The sequence below is a fragment of the Stegodyphus dumicola genome, chromosome 1 (genome assembly GCF_044657685.1).
Source record: "Stegodyphus dumicola isolate Sdum_Otavi_A_Nest chromosome 1, ASM4465768v1".
NCBI lineage: Eukaryota > Metazoa > Arthropoda > Arachnida > Araneae > Eresidae > Stegodyphus > Stegodyphus dumicola.
This window is the reverse complement of record NC_140768.1, coordinates 216245019-216262495: the sequence shown is the minus strand read 5'-3', so window position 1 is coordinate 216262495 and position 17477 is coordinate 216245019. Positions and strand designations below refer to the sequence as shown.

The following is a 17477-nucleotide window of genomic DNA, read 5'->3' as shown; positions in this document are numbered from 1 at the left end:
ATATCAGAATGATTTAGAAAACAACTTTATTGAAGAATGCCTACATTTTAAATATGTGAATTTATTGGAAAATACCGAAAATATATCTATCGAACTAAGTTTAAAGACAATAATCGAGTTAAAAATTGAATCTACATTTCCAAACGTAACCACAGCACTGCGCATATTTTTAAGTATCGCCACAACAAACTGCAGTGGCGAAAGGTCATTTTCAGCAATCAAAAGAATAAAAAATTACTTACGATCTTCTTTGGGACAGAGTAAACTCAATGATTTAAGTATTTTGTCTATTGAAAGAGATTTATTTGAAAATTTAAATACTAGTGATATTATTGATCAGTTTGCCAAAGAAAAAGCTAGGAAAGTAAATATATAAGTTACATTTGTTTAGATTAAGGTGTGTTTTTGTTCTTAAATGGTTTTTTATTTAATTAAATTTTATTTTTGTTTATGTTATGCACAGATGGAGAATTATATAATAGTTCCGATTAAGTTCTAAGGATTAGACTAAAAACTGATCGGAACTGTCATTATTGAGATAATCCCCTCAAATCTGGGTAAACATTTATACCCATCTTTTAAATAAGTGACTTTAAAGAAAAGTTACAATAAAGATAACAGTTTATTATAAAAGTAATAAATAGTTTTTTTCTAGTTCTGACACTTTTGTTTTGTATAACTTTTCCGACTCCCATTTGCCATTCTGTGTATTTTCTTAGGAAGAAGGGCACATTATTTTTAGTAGCCCATGGGCGCCGAATTCCTTAAGACGGCCCTGCTCCAAATCAGGATGAAACACTTGCTAACATTTCTTCAAGGTCTCTTAAGGTTATTCTGCAAACAATAAGAGTAATAATTAAAGGAGGTAAAAAATCTTGTTCGGCTCATGCTATAATTGATACTGGTTCGCAAAGGTCGTATATTCTGCAAAGCGCAGCTCAAGATATGGGCTATAGGTATACGGTAAAGGAATACCTTAGTCATGCATTATTTGGCGCTACAACGACCAGCTTGTGTGAACATACAGTTTACAAAATTAATTTATCTAATACAGCTCATACAGCTGCAATTTTGATACGTTAAGTCAGCCTATTTGTAATAGTATACCTTTGATTGGACAAGGAATATGGCTTAAAGAGCTTGCTGACTGTGGAATAAGTTTAACAGATCGTTTAGAAGGATCTATAGAAATTCTCATAGGAGCCGATGTTGCAGGACGATTATTAACTGGAAACCATAAACAAACTTCAAACGGTCTTGTGGCTATTGAGACAAAGTTAGGATGGACAGTTATGGGAAAAACCGGGGAGTTGAATAGTGAAGGTTCAACATTCTTAGTTACTTCAATGTTGAATAAAGATGCTTGTATTTCAGATTTATGGCCCTTGACTTGCTTAGTATTACTGACTCATCCGAACAAAAGAGTAAATTGGAATTATACGAGGCTACTATGCAATATTTTCTTAGTACTGTAAAAATAGAAGATAACCACTTTGTAGTGTCTTTGCCTTGGTTAGAAGGACACCCTCCCGTCAGATAATTTTGAGTTATCGCTTAAAAGGTTGCACGGTATGGTTAGGCAACTTGAACTGGATAATCTTCGCCAAGAGTATGAAAATATATTCTAAGAATGGCTCAAAGAGGGCATAACAGAGGAAATACCCATAAATTAATTAGATTTACCCTATCATTATTTACCACATACACATGTTGTTAAGGAACATAGTACTATGAAGTTACGGCCAGTATTTGATGCTCTGTCTAAAGCAAGGGGTTATCCGAGTCTCAACAATTGTCTTGAAAAGGGATTAAACCTTATTGCTTTTATTCCTACAATTTTAAATAGATTTCGCCAAGAAAAAAAAAAAAAAGTGATTTCTCATATTTACCTTTCTACAAATTGGCCTGATTTCTAGTGACAGGAACTTCCTCCGATTTCTTTGGATACAGGGTGAAGATGGCTTGAAGCATTTTCGTCATTGTCGGGTCGTATTTGGTGTAACCAGTAGTCCATTTTTACTTGGAGCTGTTATTCAATATCATTTAAAATCACTTTTAGAGAAAAATAATTGAGATGCAAAATATCCTTCCGACATTATTGTTAAATTGATTAATAGCTTTTATGTTGACAATTGTGTAACTAGTGTCAGAAGTGAAGATGAATTACAGCGCTTCATGAAAGTATCTTCAAATGTTATTGCAGAGCGAAAATTTGAATTACGGGTTTGGGAATATACCGACTCTAGTTTAGAAACAGAAACTATTGCGAATGTATTAGGTTTGTTATGGGAAAGACAGGGCAATACTCTTGAAATAAATGTTGGTAATTTGCAAAATCTTTCTTTCGAGAAAGTCAAGAAAAGAAGTATTTTAGCAATAGCCCATAAAGTATTTGATCCCATCGGTATAATATGTCCAGTCCTTATATTACCCAAGATGTTATTACAGCATACATGGGAAATGAAAGTAAAATGGGATGAAGAGGTTAATATTGAAATTAAAAGTAAATTTTTGAGATGTGTGAAAAGCATTTTTTTTAAAAAACATTAAAATTCCAAGATGGATATGATATCAGTCAAAACAGTATTCAATACATGTTTTCTGTGACGCCAGTCAAGCAGCGTACGCGGCAGCAGTTTTCATTCGTGTAGAAGAAATCGAATCGGTTGAAGTCCAGTTGCTTCAGGCTAGGCCTAGAGTTTCCCCTTGTGGTAAAAAGGAAACGACTATTGTAAGATTAGAATTGTTAGCAGCAACGATTCCTTCTCGTCTTGCTGCAGACGTTTTAAAGGACTTTGAGCCCAAAAGTACATTTTTCTGGACTGATTCAACTACTGTTCTTGCATGGATAAAAAGGGAAGAACGATGGGGAACATTTGTACAAAATAGAGTACAGGAGATAAGGCTTTTGACACGTGTGGAGGATTGGAGGCATATAACTGGTCACCTTAACCCTGCAGATCTCCCAAGTAGAGGGTGTTCAGTTCGCCAACTCTCCCAGTCAAAATGGTAGGAGAGTCCAAGCTGGCTTTTAAAATCCCAAGAAAATTGGCCGATTGCCGAATCCATAACTGATGAAGTGGAAATAGCCAGCGAGAGAAAAAAGGTAGTGGTTTCATCTCTAGTGTCTACTGAAAAGTCTGGTTTGAGTGAACGATTTTCTAGGTATCAAAAAACAGTGAAAGCTGTTGGTTGGATTAAAAGATTTTTCTTTAATTGCAGAAACAGAAAAAAAAAAAAAAAGAAATGGTGAACTCGCTGTTGATGAACTTGATTTTGTGGAAAAGGTTGTTATTCGCTTGATTCAACTGGAATCATTTCAGAATATAGAAGACGCACCCTTACGAACTCTTAGTCCATTTTATGATGCTGGAATTTTAGGAATTAAGACTGGTGCATTTCGAAGAGATGACACATTAGAATTCAGAACACCTATAATATTGTCAGGAGAACATCCGTTAGTTAGAAATTTAATTATGGAGGAACATAAAAAGAAAGGACATTCAGGTGTACAATATATACTGAACACCTTAAGGGAAAGGTTTTGGCTGTTACCTGGCCGAAGAACTATGCGTTCTGTTTTGAGTAAATGCATTACTTGCAAGAGATATTCTGCTATGCCTGTTGACCATATATCAGCCCCACTGCCTATAGAGCGAGTAAATGATTCAGCAGTATTTCAGAAGTGTTTTTTCAGGCTTTTCATCGGTTCGTGTCTTGAAGAGGTAAAACCACAACTGTGTACAGTGATAATGGAACTAATTTTGTAGGAGCTTCGAATGCATTCCAATTAATGGATTTTGAGCAGATTAATCGGCAGGCAGCCAGTGAGCGGATAACATGGAAGTTTATTCCCCCCTGGTGAGGTGGTTGGTGGGAACATCCTATTGGAATGATGAAGCAAGTCCTTAAAAAGGTTCTTAAGCATGCTTGTTTAAATTATGAAGAAATGTACACGATGCTGTGTAACTGTGAAGCGATTTTGAATGACCGACCATTGACCGTAATTTCTTTTGATCCTGAATTTAAAGCTTTAACTCCTGCTGATTTTTTAAAAGAAATTAGAACTAGTAGTTTGCGGGATATAAAATACGTACAAATCAAATAATTTACAAAGAAGATTTCAGTATATTCAAACTGTACAAGAGGCATTTAAAAATCGGTTTCGTAAAGAATATTTGGGAATTCTCAAGGTTTCGCATAAAAGAGCTGGAAGAAAGTTACTATTAAATTGAATGATATTGTTTTGATTGGTAGTAATGACAAAAGATTTTTTTGGCAACTTGGTCGTGTCATAGAACTACTTCCAGGACCTGATGGAATAAATCAGCTTGCAAGAGTAAAGACTCGGAATGGAATTTTGCTTAGAGCAGTTCGAACTTTGTATCCTTTAGAGGTAACACAAGATGATGTACCCGTGAAGCTGCAGAATGAAAGACAAGATTCGTTGTCTGAATTTAAACTCAGAGTAGATGATAAATCTGTGAGACCTGTAACACGATCTGGTAGAACTGTAACTCCGTCAGACAGACTGGCATATTAATTAAGGCTCTCTAGCTTTGTTTTTACTTTGTTGTGAAAGTTCAATTTTTTTTTTTTTTTTTTTTTTTTTTTTTTTTTTTTTTTTTTCCCTCTTTAGGTGGAAGGATGTTAAATATTTGCATAATCGTCTGTAGTAACAGCAACCGCCGTCAATAAAAGGTGGTGCTTTTCTTGGTAGCGGCACAGTTCATTTTCAATTGGAAGCAGTGCAGATCTGCCCAGAGGAGATTTGAGGGGATGATGGTTTCCAGTCGAGTCTCAGTTAGGCCTTTTTGAGTCCAGTTCAACTTTAATGGGGAGTTATTCCAGAGGGATCAGACGGATTTTTGTCCTTATAAGATGTTCTTGTCCTCAGTCGCCGAATAGCTGACAGTTCAAAGCATTCCTAGGAATTTGAATGTGTCGGTATTTTTCCACCTAAGATGTTAAGTTATTATCATTTTGGAAATTTTAGTTGAATAAACCTTTAAGTTCGGACATGGTTTGTGTTCTTTAGAAAATCAAGATTCGAAGTCAGATATATAAAATAACATTAACATAGGTTTTAACGTGAAGAAACAACAGTTCTTTTTGTTTATCAATTCACATAACTATGTAAATTATTCAATAATAAAAATGCCAAAAGGAATCTATATGATGATCATAAAATTTAACTTACATCTGACTCTTCATCATAAACTCGCTTTTCCTGAGTTTTCTTACGAGAACGGACAGGATACTTCCTATTTCTGTGTGATGATTCTTCCTAAAGAATAATCAAATTATTCATTTCAAAATTAAATTAAAACCTCTTACAAACACCTGAAATAGAACTTAAACTTTTAAGCAATGTCCTTTTTTTTTAACTTAAATTTTTTGAACTATTACATACTCTAAAAATAAATATTGAAAAACTAAGGATTGGAATATCTTCTAACCACATAGCTGTGTACAAGGGATAACAATATTTAATAATTTGTTAATCTGAAGTGAATTCTAGCAAAAATATACTAGTTACCAATACATTTTCATTATGTGTTACAAAAACGAACTAACTTCAGAATATACTCCAAAAAAGCACTGCTTATGATGGCTTTTACATTTTTTAAAAATGATATTACTTTGGTTCAACTATCATACAATTTCTTTTTTTAAACAAATTAACTGGTGCAGATTTATTTAAACTTGCAGGAAAAGTTAAAAGAACTATAAAAACGCATATAATTTGAATAATTTTGCAGCTAGGGCATGGAATTTGCACAAAATCATTATTTTGTTACACCTGATATAACTATAAAATGCAAAACTGCTTATTTCTGAAGGGGGGGAATTGAACAAAGAAAATGTAAAATAAAGTGGAGTATGGAAAAGTTGGTGCTAAAATTTTTAGAAAAAATTAATAAGTTGTAAGGTCACTCCTGAGTGAAATCCTAGCTTTATTGTGATTTTCCATCAGGGGTGTTTGTGGGACCCCAAAAAATCCCCTGAAACTTTTACGGACTAACTTACCAACATTTTGGAGTTTCGAGAAGGGGGGAGAGAAAAAAAAATTACAATTATGAAGTATTGAATGACCTAATTATAAAAGTTCAATGAATTACTTTTTTTGCAAAATTAATAACCATAAATTTTCAAACATATAAACTACTACATTTTATGTAAATATTTTAAATTACCTGAATTAATTCTTTAAAAAAAAATTATCTAATTTCTGCTGTTTTTTTTTTTTATTTTCTGATGTTTGTGGGCTTGTCTTTCTTTTGTGGTGAACTTCATAATTGCAAGAAGGTTGACTTTTATTTTCCTCATTTACAGTTCAAGAAATTTCCTCGAGAACTGCACATGCAGAGGTAGAAGCAGTTTGCTTTTCTGCTAATGTAGAAGGTTTTTCAGAGACTTTTATAGGTGATTCATCTGAAATACATGTTTTTAAGTCCTCTTGATATGTTTTCCAACTTCTGTTCATATTCAGTAAGAGATCTTTGTGAATTGGATCAGTCATTGGATTTTTTGAGCCATATTTTTCACATGAGGTTTCTTTAGAAGCCATTAAATCATATTTAATAGTCTGCACTGCATCTAGGGAATCAAATCAATCTTAAGAGAGGTTCTATAGTCAGTGACAAGTGTATCCATTAAGTTGAATGCACTTTCCACTAATGGGCCATGGAAGCAGCTAAGGCAGGCTTTGACCAATTTAGCCAATGTAGGATACTTATAATCATTTGTGAAATCATCTTTTAAATTAAAAACTTTAGACCAATATTTATCAATTGTACACTTGACTTGATTTCCACTTTCATCAGATGTGTAGAGCATTTCTTTGGTGATATCAATATCACTCTGGTATAACCTTATTTCAGCTTCTACTTTTAACTTTTCATTATCACTAAAAATATGGGACATAAAAGATAATTTTTCAAAAGCTAATATTGTACTGGTTTTACCTCTTAGCTCTGGATCTAATGCTGTAAAACTAATTAGATATGAATTTTTAAGGGGTAATTTCTGTTTCATATGCTGTGCTGTATTAGTATAAGCTTTCATCAGAGAAATTTGGAATTCTTTTGCTATTGGATGATTTTTTGATAATTTCATCAGGAGAGTGGAAGCTTCTGCACCAGTAAATATTACTTTGCTAGGTAAATGGAATTCTGGATTTGTGACATCAACCTTTAATAAATCATTATAAGATGTGCACTCTATATTTTCTGGCTTCATAAAAAAAGAGAAAAATTTTGCCATCAATTTATAAATACTGGAATGTATTAAATGAAGCAATGGTTTTTTTTGTTTCAAATAATTTAACATATGTGTTGAACTCTGGTAATACTGCTGAATATAATGTCATATGCAATAAAGTTTTGTTTTGCATAACAAATAACCCATTTAGTATTCTTTTTTTCCGAGCTAAAGCATCCTTTGTGAGTTGTTGGGAATGCAAGTAAGAATACACCCCTTCAACAATTTTTTTCTGAGCTGCAGAAATATTTCTTTTATTGTATACAGTTTCAACATAAGAAAAATAATCCCCTTTATCAGTTTTATCCAAGTAGTGAAAATAAAATGCAATAAGAGCATCCCACAGATCTTTGATTCTTTCTAAAACACATAAAATGTACACCCACCTATGGTCTGGTCTCTTCAAGGGCTTAAGTTTTTTAATGGCAAGGGATTCACAGATTTTGAAAAAATTTTCTCTTTTACTGCAGCTTTTCATATCAAAATAGATGTCATCAAACAAATCTTCTAAGTATCTATCAAAACATGATTTTTTTGAAGCAAATTTTTTTGCACAGTTATTAGCTGTGTGACATGTGTCACCATCAATATCTAATAAGTGGGGTGCTTTGTTTGATCGTAGTCTGGTTTCAACACCTTTTTTTTTTTTTCCACGCATGGTGTTACATGAGTTCATTAATACACTAATTAAGTTTGCCCATGGAATATTATTATCTTCAATAGTATTAACAACTGCTTTAAAAACAGCTTCTGAATTACAAGATTCCATCTTTAGAGATGCAAAATGATGAACTACAACTTCATTTTGATTGTTGTCATAAAACTGCACCAATATTGCCAGTATACTTTCTTGAGCATTGCTAGTACTTTCATCCAAATTTAGAGAAAATGGAGTCTCCTTTAAAGTTTTAATGATATTTTCCTTAATAGTTTTTGCGAGCCCATATTTCATCTTATAATATGCAGTAGTCCTGGACATTTCCAACGAGTTTAGTCCCGTCTGATCGCGGCTCAACTGTTTGCAGAGTTCAATTAAATCGGGAGCTACATTGAAAGAAAGAGAATTCTCGGCGATAAATGAAGTTATTAATACCTTTTGGCGTGCTTTTCTTGTCACTATATCCAAAGGCCGAGCATCAGTCTCCAGTAAGTCATCAGTATTTTTTGAATTAGCATAATTACTTAGTCATTGAATGTCTAATGCACTTTGAATATTTTATGTGCGTCACAGTTTTAAAATGATTTGTGAAAGCCTTGAATCCTTCCCCACCATACTTCAGCAGTGAGTTACAAAAAACACAATATGCTTGTCCAGCAACATTTATTTTCTTGCACCATGTGCCGATGGTATCCCCATTACCATCTCTCCGTTCAATCCAATTCCACCTAAATGCATTCCGGACACCTTCTTCTAATTGTATAATACCACTATTTATATCGAGAAATTTCATAGTGAAATTCTCTTGCGTACATAAATAAAAAAATATTTCAATAAACGAAACGAAAAATTTACACGTGCATCAATAAATGAAACGAAAATTTTACACAGCGGAGAAAAAAAGTTGAGAAGCGATCATTGACAAGTAGCTAATACGGCAAAAAATCCCCCTTCTCTACTTATTGGCGCCATGCCAGGAGAGATAAGATCTTTGAACCCAGAGTCACGTGATCGCACATCTGGTCGAACGAAGTCTCTCCCTTTTTTTTCTGGCGCGCCTACTTGCCGAAAAAAATCCAGAAGAGAATGTCCGAGAACCGGGGAAATGAGTCATAACTCGCAATAAGGAAAGAACAAAAAAGTTTTTTCCCCCTTTTCACGCATTATCACTGTCTTTGGAGAAAGAAAGGAAAAGTTTTCACCACACACACTGACCTTGCGTTTTCTGCTTTCAAAGCAAACAAAATTACCCAGATCAAAATAAATAATTCATTATTATTCCTACTTCCTTTTGAACGACGATCCCCGGAATTTCCGGTTATCGAAGTTCAAAATCCCCGGAATTCCGGAATACAAACACCCTGTTCCATACTACGCATTAGATTCTCCAGGAATTGCAGTGGAAACAAAGTATATTAATAATGAGTACCAAAATCAAAGCCCAAATTAAAGTACGGGACATTTTTCATTACAGAATAACTCACGTCAAACAATTTTCTAATAAAGAATATAAATGCTACCATTGCCTACTAACCACCATTAAATTACATATTTCTTACAACGTTCTTGTTTTCAAAGTAAGGTTGTTAATTGATACTTTTTTAAGAGTACCATCCTATTTATTTCTTTGCTTATTAAGATCTTTACTGCATGGAGCTGAAGTCCTTTCAAGAGGCTTGGGAGTAAGGGGGGGGGAAGATGGGAGATTCCAAAATATCCACCTCTCAAGGGGATGCTCCCTAAAATCTATGAAGGCACTGGACAAAGTTGGACTTTCACCTAAAAGTTGCCCAAGGAACAGACCAATACAGTAAAAACTGTAGCCAGGAACACTTTACTGTATAGTCCTGGCTACAGTAAAAATTGTGGACTTGATCTCATGCTGTTGTCACAACACAGTAAATAGAAATCATGATAACAAAATATATCAGAAGATGAAATGTGTTCATTGTTTAATATTAAAAAATTATTAGTTATTTTACAAAATGTTTTATTAACCTAAGAGATATATTTCTTGTGTTTAGAAAAAATTTCACCACTCAGCTAGTCACGTTTAATTTGAAATTCTTTCTAGAATCAAAGTGAAATATTTTTCTTTGACATTTAACTGTCCAGCATATATTTTGCATCATAAATAATTGTATTAAATTATAAGATATTCATATGTACAAGGTGACACACAAAAAAGAATACTTTAACAATCCAATAAAACCAAGAATGATGGAAGAAAAATTTTTTATTCATATTAATTGAAACCTTAAAACCTTGTCATTTAAGAAACATTAATGGAATTTATCATTTACACCCTTTAGATAGGGTTCTCCTGTCCTGAATGCATTCTTGAAATCTGTTGTTGAGATTCCTCATTGACCGTTGCAACATCTCAGCTGGGATTTCACCCTAAATTCTCTATTTTAACTAATCCAGAGTTCTTGGTCGAGTCCTGTACACTTTACTCTTAAGATAGCCCCACAAGAAAAATCATAAATGGACAAATCTGGCAACCTAAGCAGCCAGGGAACGTTAACAAATCTTAAGATCACACGGCTACTGAACAGTTCTCGCACAGCTTCCATTAATTGCCGTTCAGTGTGTGATGTGACTCCATCCTGTTGAAACCAGGTTTCTTAAACATATGGAAAATTGTTTGATTCAGGTGTAACAAAAGATTGTAACATCTCCACGTAACGATATGCATTGACAGCTACTGTGATTCCCTATTCATTAAAAAAAAAAGGGTCCAAGGATCCCATGTAATGAAACAACACACCATACTGTCACATTATAAGTGTGTAAAGGGTGCTCAGGTACTACATTAGGATTTGCATTATTCGTGAATAATTAAGATTTGTATCTGTTTCCCGTTCCACTGATCTATGATTACTAAATTGGCTGAGCATTTACTTGCTTAAGGTCACTGTCCCACAACACTGTCACCTGCTCATGGCTGCCACTACGCAGTTCAAAAATTCCAGTTATTCTGTGTCATCCTGTACAAGCCATAAATATGAAGAAAGTTTTTAATGATTTCATAGAAAGAAACACGAAAATTGATAGTGGTGCAGTAAATGAAATTATTTCTCAGTTAATAAAAGAACTCCCTGCTATGCAGAACGTTTGAGGTCAAATAAACCAGGATACACTTGCCTATCTATGACACTCAAAAATCAGAAAAATTTTCTAAATGACATAAATACATAGGTTGATCCCGAAATAATGTTCCCAAAGAGCTCTAGCCACATGGGAAAGTGCAAGGTGAAATGTGGCAACACCCTCCCCAACCTCAATTCCACTCAGCCGCATTTCGTTGCGCCGCACAGTCTTGCCTCAGCTGCCATCCGAGATGGAGGTGCCCTTTGTTGCTCCTGCCAAGTGCAAGATTCGTTCAGTAATTCACTTTTTGCACGCCAGAGGGACTTCACCTGTGGATATTCATCATCAGTTGACAGAGGTATATGGAGACAAGTGTATGTCCATTCAACACGTCCAAAAGTGGTGTAGGGAGTTTAGCACTGGCCGAAAGGACATCCATGATGAAGAAAGGAGTGGAAGACTGTCAGTTTCAGAGGTGATTATCGATATGGTCCAACGTGAAGAGCTTCAAAACAAGAGGATCACCGTCTGTGAACATGTTGTTCAGATTCCTAGGAGGTCTTACGGTATAGTGGCAAGAGCTTTTACTGAAAAACTTTGGTATCACAAGTGTGCTCGATGAGTACCACATATGGTGACAGCAGAACACAAGGAGAACCTTTCCTGTGCTCGCCATCATCAAGAAATTACCACTTGTTCCCCAAGTTAAAGGAATACCTGAGTGTCCAATGCTTCTGGCATGATGATCTTTCTTTCTTGATTTTTTCTTTTTGATGATAATGAAGTCAAGGGAGAGGTGAAACGCTTTCTCAAAGGGCTGGCTACGGAGTTCTACGACATTCAGATACAGACATTGGAGCACCGTCTACAAAAATGTGTAGAAAAAGATGACGATTATGTCGAAAAATAGAGCAAAGCATCTTCTTTCCAATGATGTACATTGCTATGAGAATATACAATGTTGCCTACTTGTAACATCAATGGGAACCTTATTTCTGGATCAACGCTTGTGTGTGTGTGTATGTACGTAGCGTATTCGGAAAGTAAGTACCATTTCATTCTAGCGCCGTCGCAGCGCTGTGGTAGGCGTCCCGCGCATGCGCAGTAGTCAAAGTTGTAGTAGTAGTTGTTGTTCACTGACTTTCAATTGTCGCCATTTTGGTTGCTCTATGTTGTGTTTTCAATTTGCTGTGCCCATTCAAAATGTTTAAGACAATTAGTTCTCCCGTTGACTGTGAGATTCGTGCCGTTTTGAACGCGACGAATGTTAAACCGGCCGAAATTTATCGTCAAGTGACAGAAGTTTACGGTGAATACGCGATAAGTGATGGAATGGTGAGAAAGTGGGTAAGAATGTTTAATGCAGGTCGAACAAATGTCCACGCCGAGGCTCGGAGTGGTCGGCCTTCTGTTGTCACCGATGATTTGGTAAGGAAAGTTGATGAAGCAATTCATGAGAACAGACGCTTCACAATGACAACTCTTTCAGAGGCATTGCCACAAATTTCACGTACTGTTTTGTTCGAAATTGTGTCTGACCGCTTGAATTATCGCCAACTGTGTTCCCGATGGGTTCCAAAAATGCTCACTGATGTTCACAAAACAAAGCGACTTGGTAGTGCCCTGACATTTCTCGCGCGGTACAGTGATGAGGGAGAAAACTTTTTAAACCAAATTGTGACAGGTGATGAAACTTGGGTGTGTCATTTCACACCAGAATCGAAACAACAATCGATGGAGTGGAGACACACTCATTCTCCGAAAAAACAAAAGTTCAAAGTGACAATGTCATCACAAAAAATCATGTGCACTGTCTTCTGGGATAGGAAAGGCGTTTTCCTTACTGAATTTCTTCCCAGAGGTGAAACCATTAATGCGGCCCGATATTGTGAGACTTTAACAAAACTAAGGCGTGCCATTCAAAACAAGCGAAGAGGAATGCTCAGTAAAGGAATTGTGTTGCTCCATGACAATGCTCGGCCCCATACTGCTGGTGTCACTCAATCGTTAATTCGACAGTTTCATTGGGAGCAGTTCGATCACCCACCGTACAGCCCGGACTTGGCGCCGTCCGACTATCACTTGTTCCCGCACATGAAGCGCGAGCTCGGTGGCAAGCGCTTTGGATCTGACGATGACACGAAAAATGCTGTGGAGTCGTGGTTATCGAAACTGGCGGGAAGTTTCTTTGACGATGGTATACAAAAACTGGTTACCCGCTATGACAAGTGTTTGATCATTAGCGGAAACTATGTTGAAAAATAGTTTAAGACATGTATTTTCATGTAAAAATAAAACTGGATTCGAAAAAAATTGTTTTACTATTTTTTTTTTCAAAACGGTACTTAGTTTCCGAATACGCCTCGTATATATATATGTGTGTGTGTGTGTGTGTATATATATATATACACACACACACGAGGGTGTTATATAAACATTTTTAACCATGAATGAACTTTAAATAGTAACTAAATAATATCTGATAGTTCAGTAATTAATTCTTAAATACAAATAGTACAAAAATGCTTATATGAAAAAAACATTATTATTTGTACTTTTTAATAGATAAATAATACTTTAATCAATTTTTGTAGAAATGCTAATACCAATGACAGATTTTAATTTCATTGAGAAAGAAACTTCATAATTTTGGTCACAGCAACTGCCACACAGGCCTGCTTTTAATAAAATTTCTTGGATCTAAATTTAGTAACAACACTGAAAATCCTCTCTCACTCTGCATTACTAAGGAGCACTGTCCGGATGGCAAAATTATTCTTGACAGTTCACTATACTCTAAAATTTCTTTCCAATTAAACTCCAATGGGTGTCAATCCTTCTGCTCATATAACTTTATCCAAGTTTTCTAATTGTGGTGAACTGCAAAATTGTGACTGCAGTTTATCAGTTGCAACATTACTATCATTGTCTCTTAAAACTAAATTGGAAATCTATTAAAATTATCTTAAATCAGAAAGAGATGCATTTGCTAGAGCAGAAACATCTGCAACTTCAGTATGTAAAATGACTTCAATGTTGAATGAAAACTTATGCAATATGTAATCACATACTCGGCAGAAGTACCTTCTAATGTGGAAATAAAAGTTTTTGCTTGTGTGAATGTTTTTCACTATTTTGTTAGTTGCAGTCCCTATTACAAAAATCTTCATCTTTATATTTTACCATAAATTACATGATATATAGAATTAGAAGAAAAAAGAAAAGTTGATTTTACAAACTTTGATAATATGTCTTTAAATAGATAATTAACTAATCATTGATTGTTAAACATGAATTAGGTGCCCACCAGCGGCCGAGCGGTGGCACTCGCTGAACACTGGTAGTTCGGTCCGAGGTTTGAATCCTGTGAACAGGCTGGCTGCATGGGCGTTTTCCCCATGTGTAATGTGTATACGAGCCAGTTTCCCTTAGAAAGTCCTCCACGAAGGCATCCCTTCCCTTAGGGAGATAGCCGTCATGTGCTTTGCCATAATTAAATACATACACATAAACATGAATTAATGGAATTCTGCACTGCAGAATTGTGTTAAGAACATTGTATGATGGCAAAATGAAGCATACAAAAAAGAAGAAAAAAAAAAAAAAAAAGATTTATTAAGGTCCGAAAAAAAAAAAAAAAAGAATTAACTTGGAGCGAGCCAGTTTCCCTTAGAAAGTCCTCCACGAAGGCATCCCTTCCCTTAGGGAGATAGCCGTCCTGTGCTTTGCCATAATTAAATACATACACATAAACATGAATTAATGGAATTCTGCACTGCAGAATTGTGTTAAGAACATTGTATGATGGCAAAATGAAGCATACAAAAAAGAAGAAAAAAAAAAAAAGATTTATTAAGGTCCGAAAAAAAAAAAAAAAAAAAAAGAATTAACTTGGAGCGAGCCAGTTTCCCTTAGAAAGTCCTCCACGAAGGCATCCCTTCCCTTAGGGAGATAGCCGTCCTGTGCTTTGCCATAATTAAATACATACACATAAACATGAATTAATGGAATTCTGCACTGCAGAATTGTGTTAAGAACATTGTATGATGGCAAAATGAAGCATACAAAAAAGAAGAAAAAAAAAAAAAAGATTTATTAAGGTCCGAAAAAAAAAAAAAAAGAATTAACTTGGAGTAATTTGAAAATGTTTAGCTTGTCCAGCAATTGTTTTATTTTTTATTTTGAAAGAACTTTGTATCAGGTTTACACTTACATTTCACATTATTATTTTGTGAACTGCCAATTAAATTGCTTACAGATAGAGAAATTGGTTTACTTTTCTCACATCTATATCTATTTTTAACAGTGAAAGTAGTAACTACATAAAGTATTTTATAACTTTAAATACAGCCTTTTATTTTAACTCTAGAAGCTTTCACTTCTTTAACCCATCAACGAGCCCGCCTCTCGGAACGAAATGCTTTGAAAACGGTCACGTTGTCAACAAACCCCTCCAAAAAAATCGCTTTCGTTTTCTGAAATCTCTCTAAGATGGCCCAGCCTAAGGCAGTATGTTTGCTTCCCCTTAGTGTGATGGATAAGCCATAAAATTGCCTCCCCGGTATTGAATGGCTTGCGTTTCGTTTCGTCTCCCTCCTCTTTCTTTGTACTAGTAGCCTGTAGACTTGTTTCTTTTAACATGCAATGGCCGAATTTTCCGAAAGCTTTTTAGAATTTTAGCTTCCAAGCTTGTAAATTTTCAATTATTCGACATGTTTTATTAAGCAGTATTTTAAGAAAGATCATTATTTATTTTGTTACACAATTTTTTACTATTTACTAATCTATTTTATTTAGTTTTAGTAGGCCAATTTATTTTTGAAAATTAAATTTTAATCCATTCTTTTACCGACTGTTTTCATCACATTATAAGTCCATATAGATTTACGATGAGAGTACAATATTTATCAGGAATTTTTGGAAAATTTGGCATATGTATTTATATTTTAGCTTTGAATTTTTTCCACAAGTTGTTCGTTTACAGTCGAGCTCATCCTCGTAAACGCTTGATCTTTTCAGCATGGAAATGGCAAGCAATAATCTTCCTAATATTTTTCGTTATTTTATAGCAATTTCTAGAATTTTGGCGGTTTTCTACAAATATTTTGGGTACGTTTAGCTATTATACAGTTGCTACTAATGTGGAATTTAAAGCCGAAAATGTATTCCTTCGTTGATTTGAGAGATCGCATTTCGAATTTAAGCTGAAGTTTAAATGAATTCGATACAATCTTAGCACAGACTAGAAGAATTATTTCTCTGTGTTGGATGGATTTTCTCACTTTTCTGCATTTGATAGATTAAATGCATAAAGCAGACACGCACACATAGAATTTAAATAAATTTCTATTTTCATTTAAAATTTGTCATTATTACAACCTCCCGCAGTTTTATGCAATCATAGGATTTTCCGAATTCTATTAGGTCGTTAACATAATTTCAAGGCCGAATAGAAAAGTGATAATATGGAAAGACTATGTCTTAAGTACCAATAGACAAGTATTTGTAATTAAATAAAAATAAATATTGAATACCAGCCGGTTTTTTATTTATTTTTAGTCATATAACAAAAGATAAACAAGAATACTATTACATCTAAGAATTATTTAGTAAATTATTTTGCTAATGTTATATGAATGATGAAACACGGTAAAAATGTTTTAATGATTGAATTCATTGTTAAAAATCAAACAAACCCCAAAATTCCTTTTTCCCAAAACTTCGTAAAATGTTTTGATTAAATATGATTTGAATAAGTTTTCCAATTCTGTTTTGAGTGATATAAATGAGGATATAAATATTATTAAATTAGGATACAAATATTAGGATATAAATTATTATTAGTAATAATTTTTATATTATAACTTACTAGAATATCGTTTACCGTTAAAAATTATATCTAAAAGAATTAAATTTTGTAAAAGAATAAAAAATATAATTAACTGTTCCATTTTGTCCTCTATGCATCTATTTATATAAAAAAGGAATCTGGCTAGGGAATTTACGACTTGTATATGAACTAAAAATTAATATCTTGACAAAACTTGTCAGAGCATAAAAAGCGTACATTCTGTGATATTAGTGTATTAATCATACTTCCATATACGTAAATGCAGTTTATAATTACCAACATAAGTATCGGTGGTGTGATGGTGTATTTAATTATGGCAAAGCACACTAGAGTTATCTGCCTAAGGGGAGGAATGCCTTCGTGGAGGACTTTCTAAGGGAAACTTGCTTGTATACGCGTTACACATGGGGAAAAACCACGAAAACACCCATGCAGCCAGCATTTTTATTAAAACGACGAAAACTGAATGCATTATCAAAGTACGGCTCTTTATCCCGTTAAGTATTGCTTGGGTCTTAACCAACACGAGTTTTATTTTTGAAATATTATTCCAAATAAAACAGGAAGCTTTAAACTATATGCATTTTAAACAGTTTTACTTTTTTATATGCA

At 34.3% G+C, this 17477-nt stretch overlaps 1 protein-coding gene across 18 annotated transcripts in view; it reads right to left on the bottom strand.

Moving 5' to 3' along the window:
* The window catches only part of LOC118201136 (uncharacterized), a 385427-nt gene that overhangs the window by 120553 nt on the left and 247397 nt on the right, over nt 1-17477 (bottom strand). For all 18 annotated transcript variants that reach the window (XM_085825487.1, XM_085825518.1, XM_085825505.1 and 15 more), the window contains one exon: nt 5201-5287. In XM_085825487.1, coding sequence (XP_085681613.1) covers nt 5201-5287 — 87 coding nt within the window. The remainder of the gene's footprint in view (nt 1-5200; nt 5288-17477) is intronic.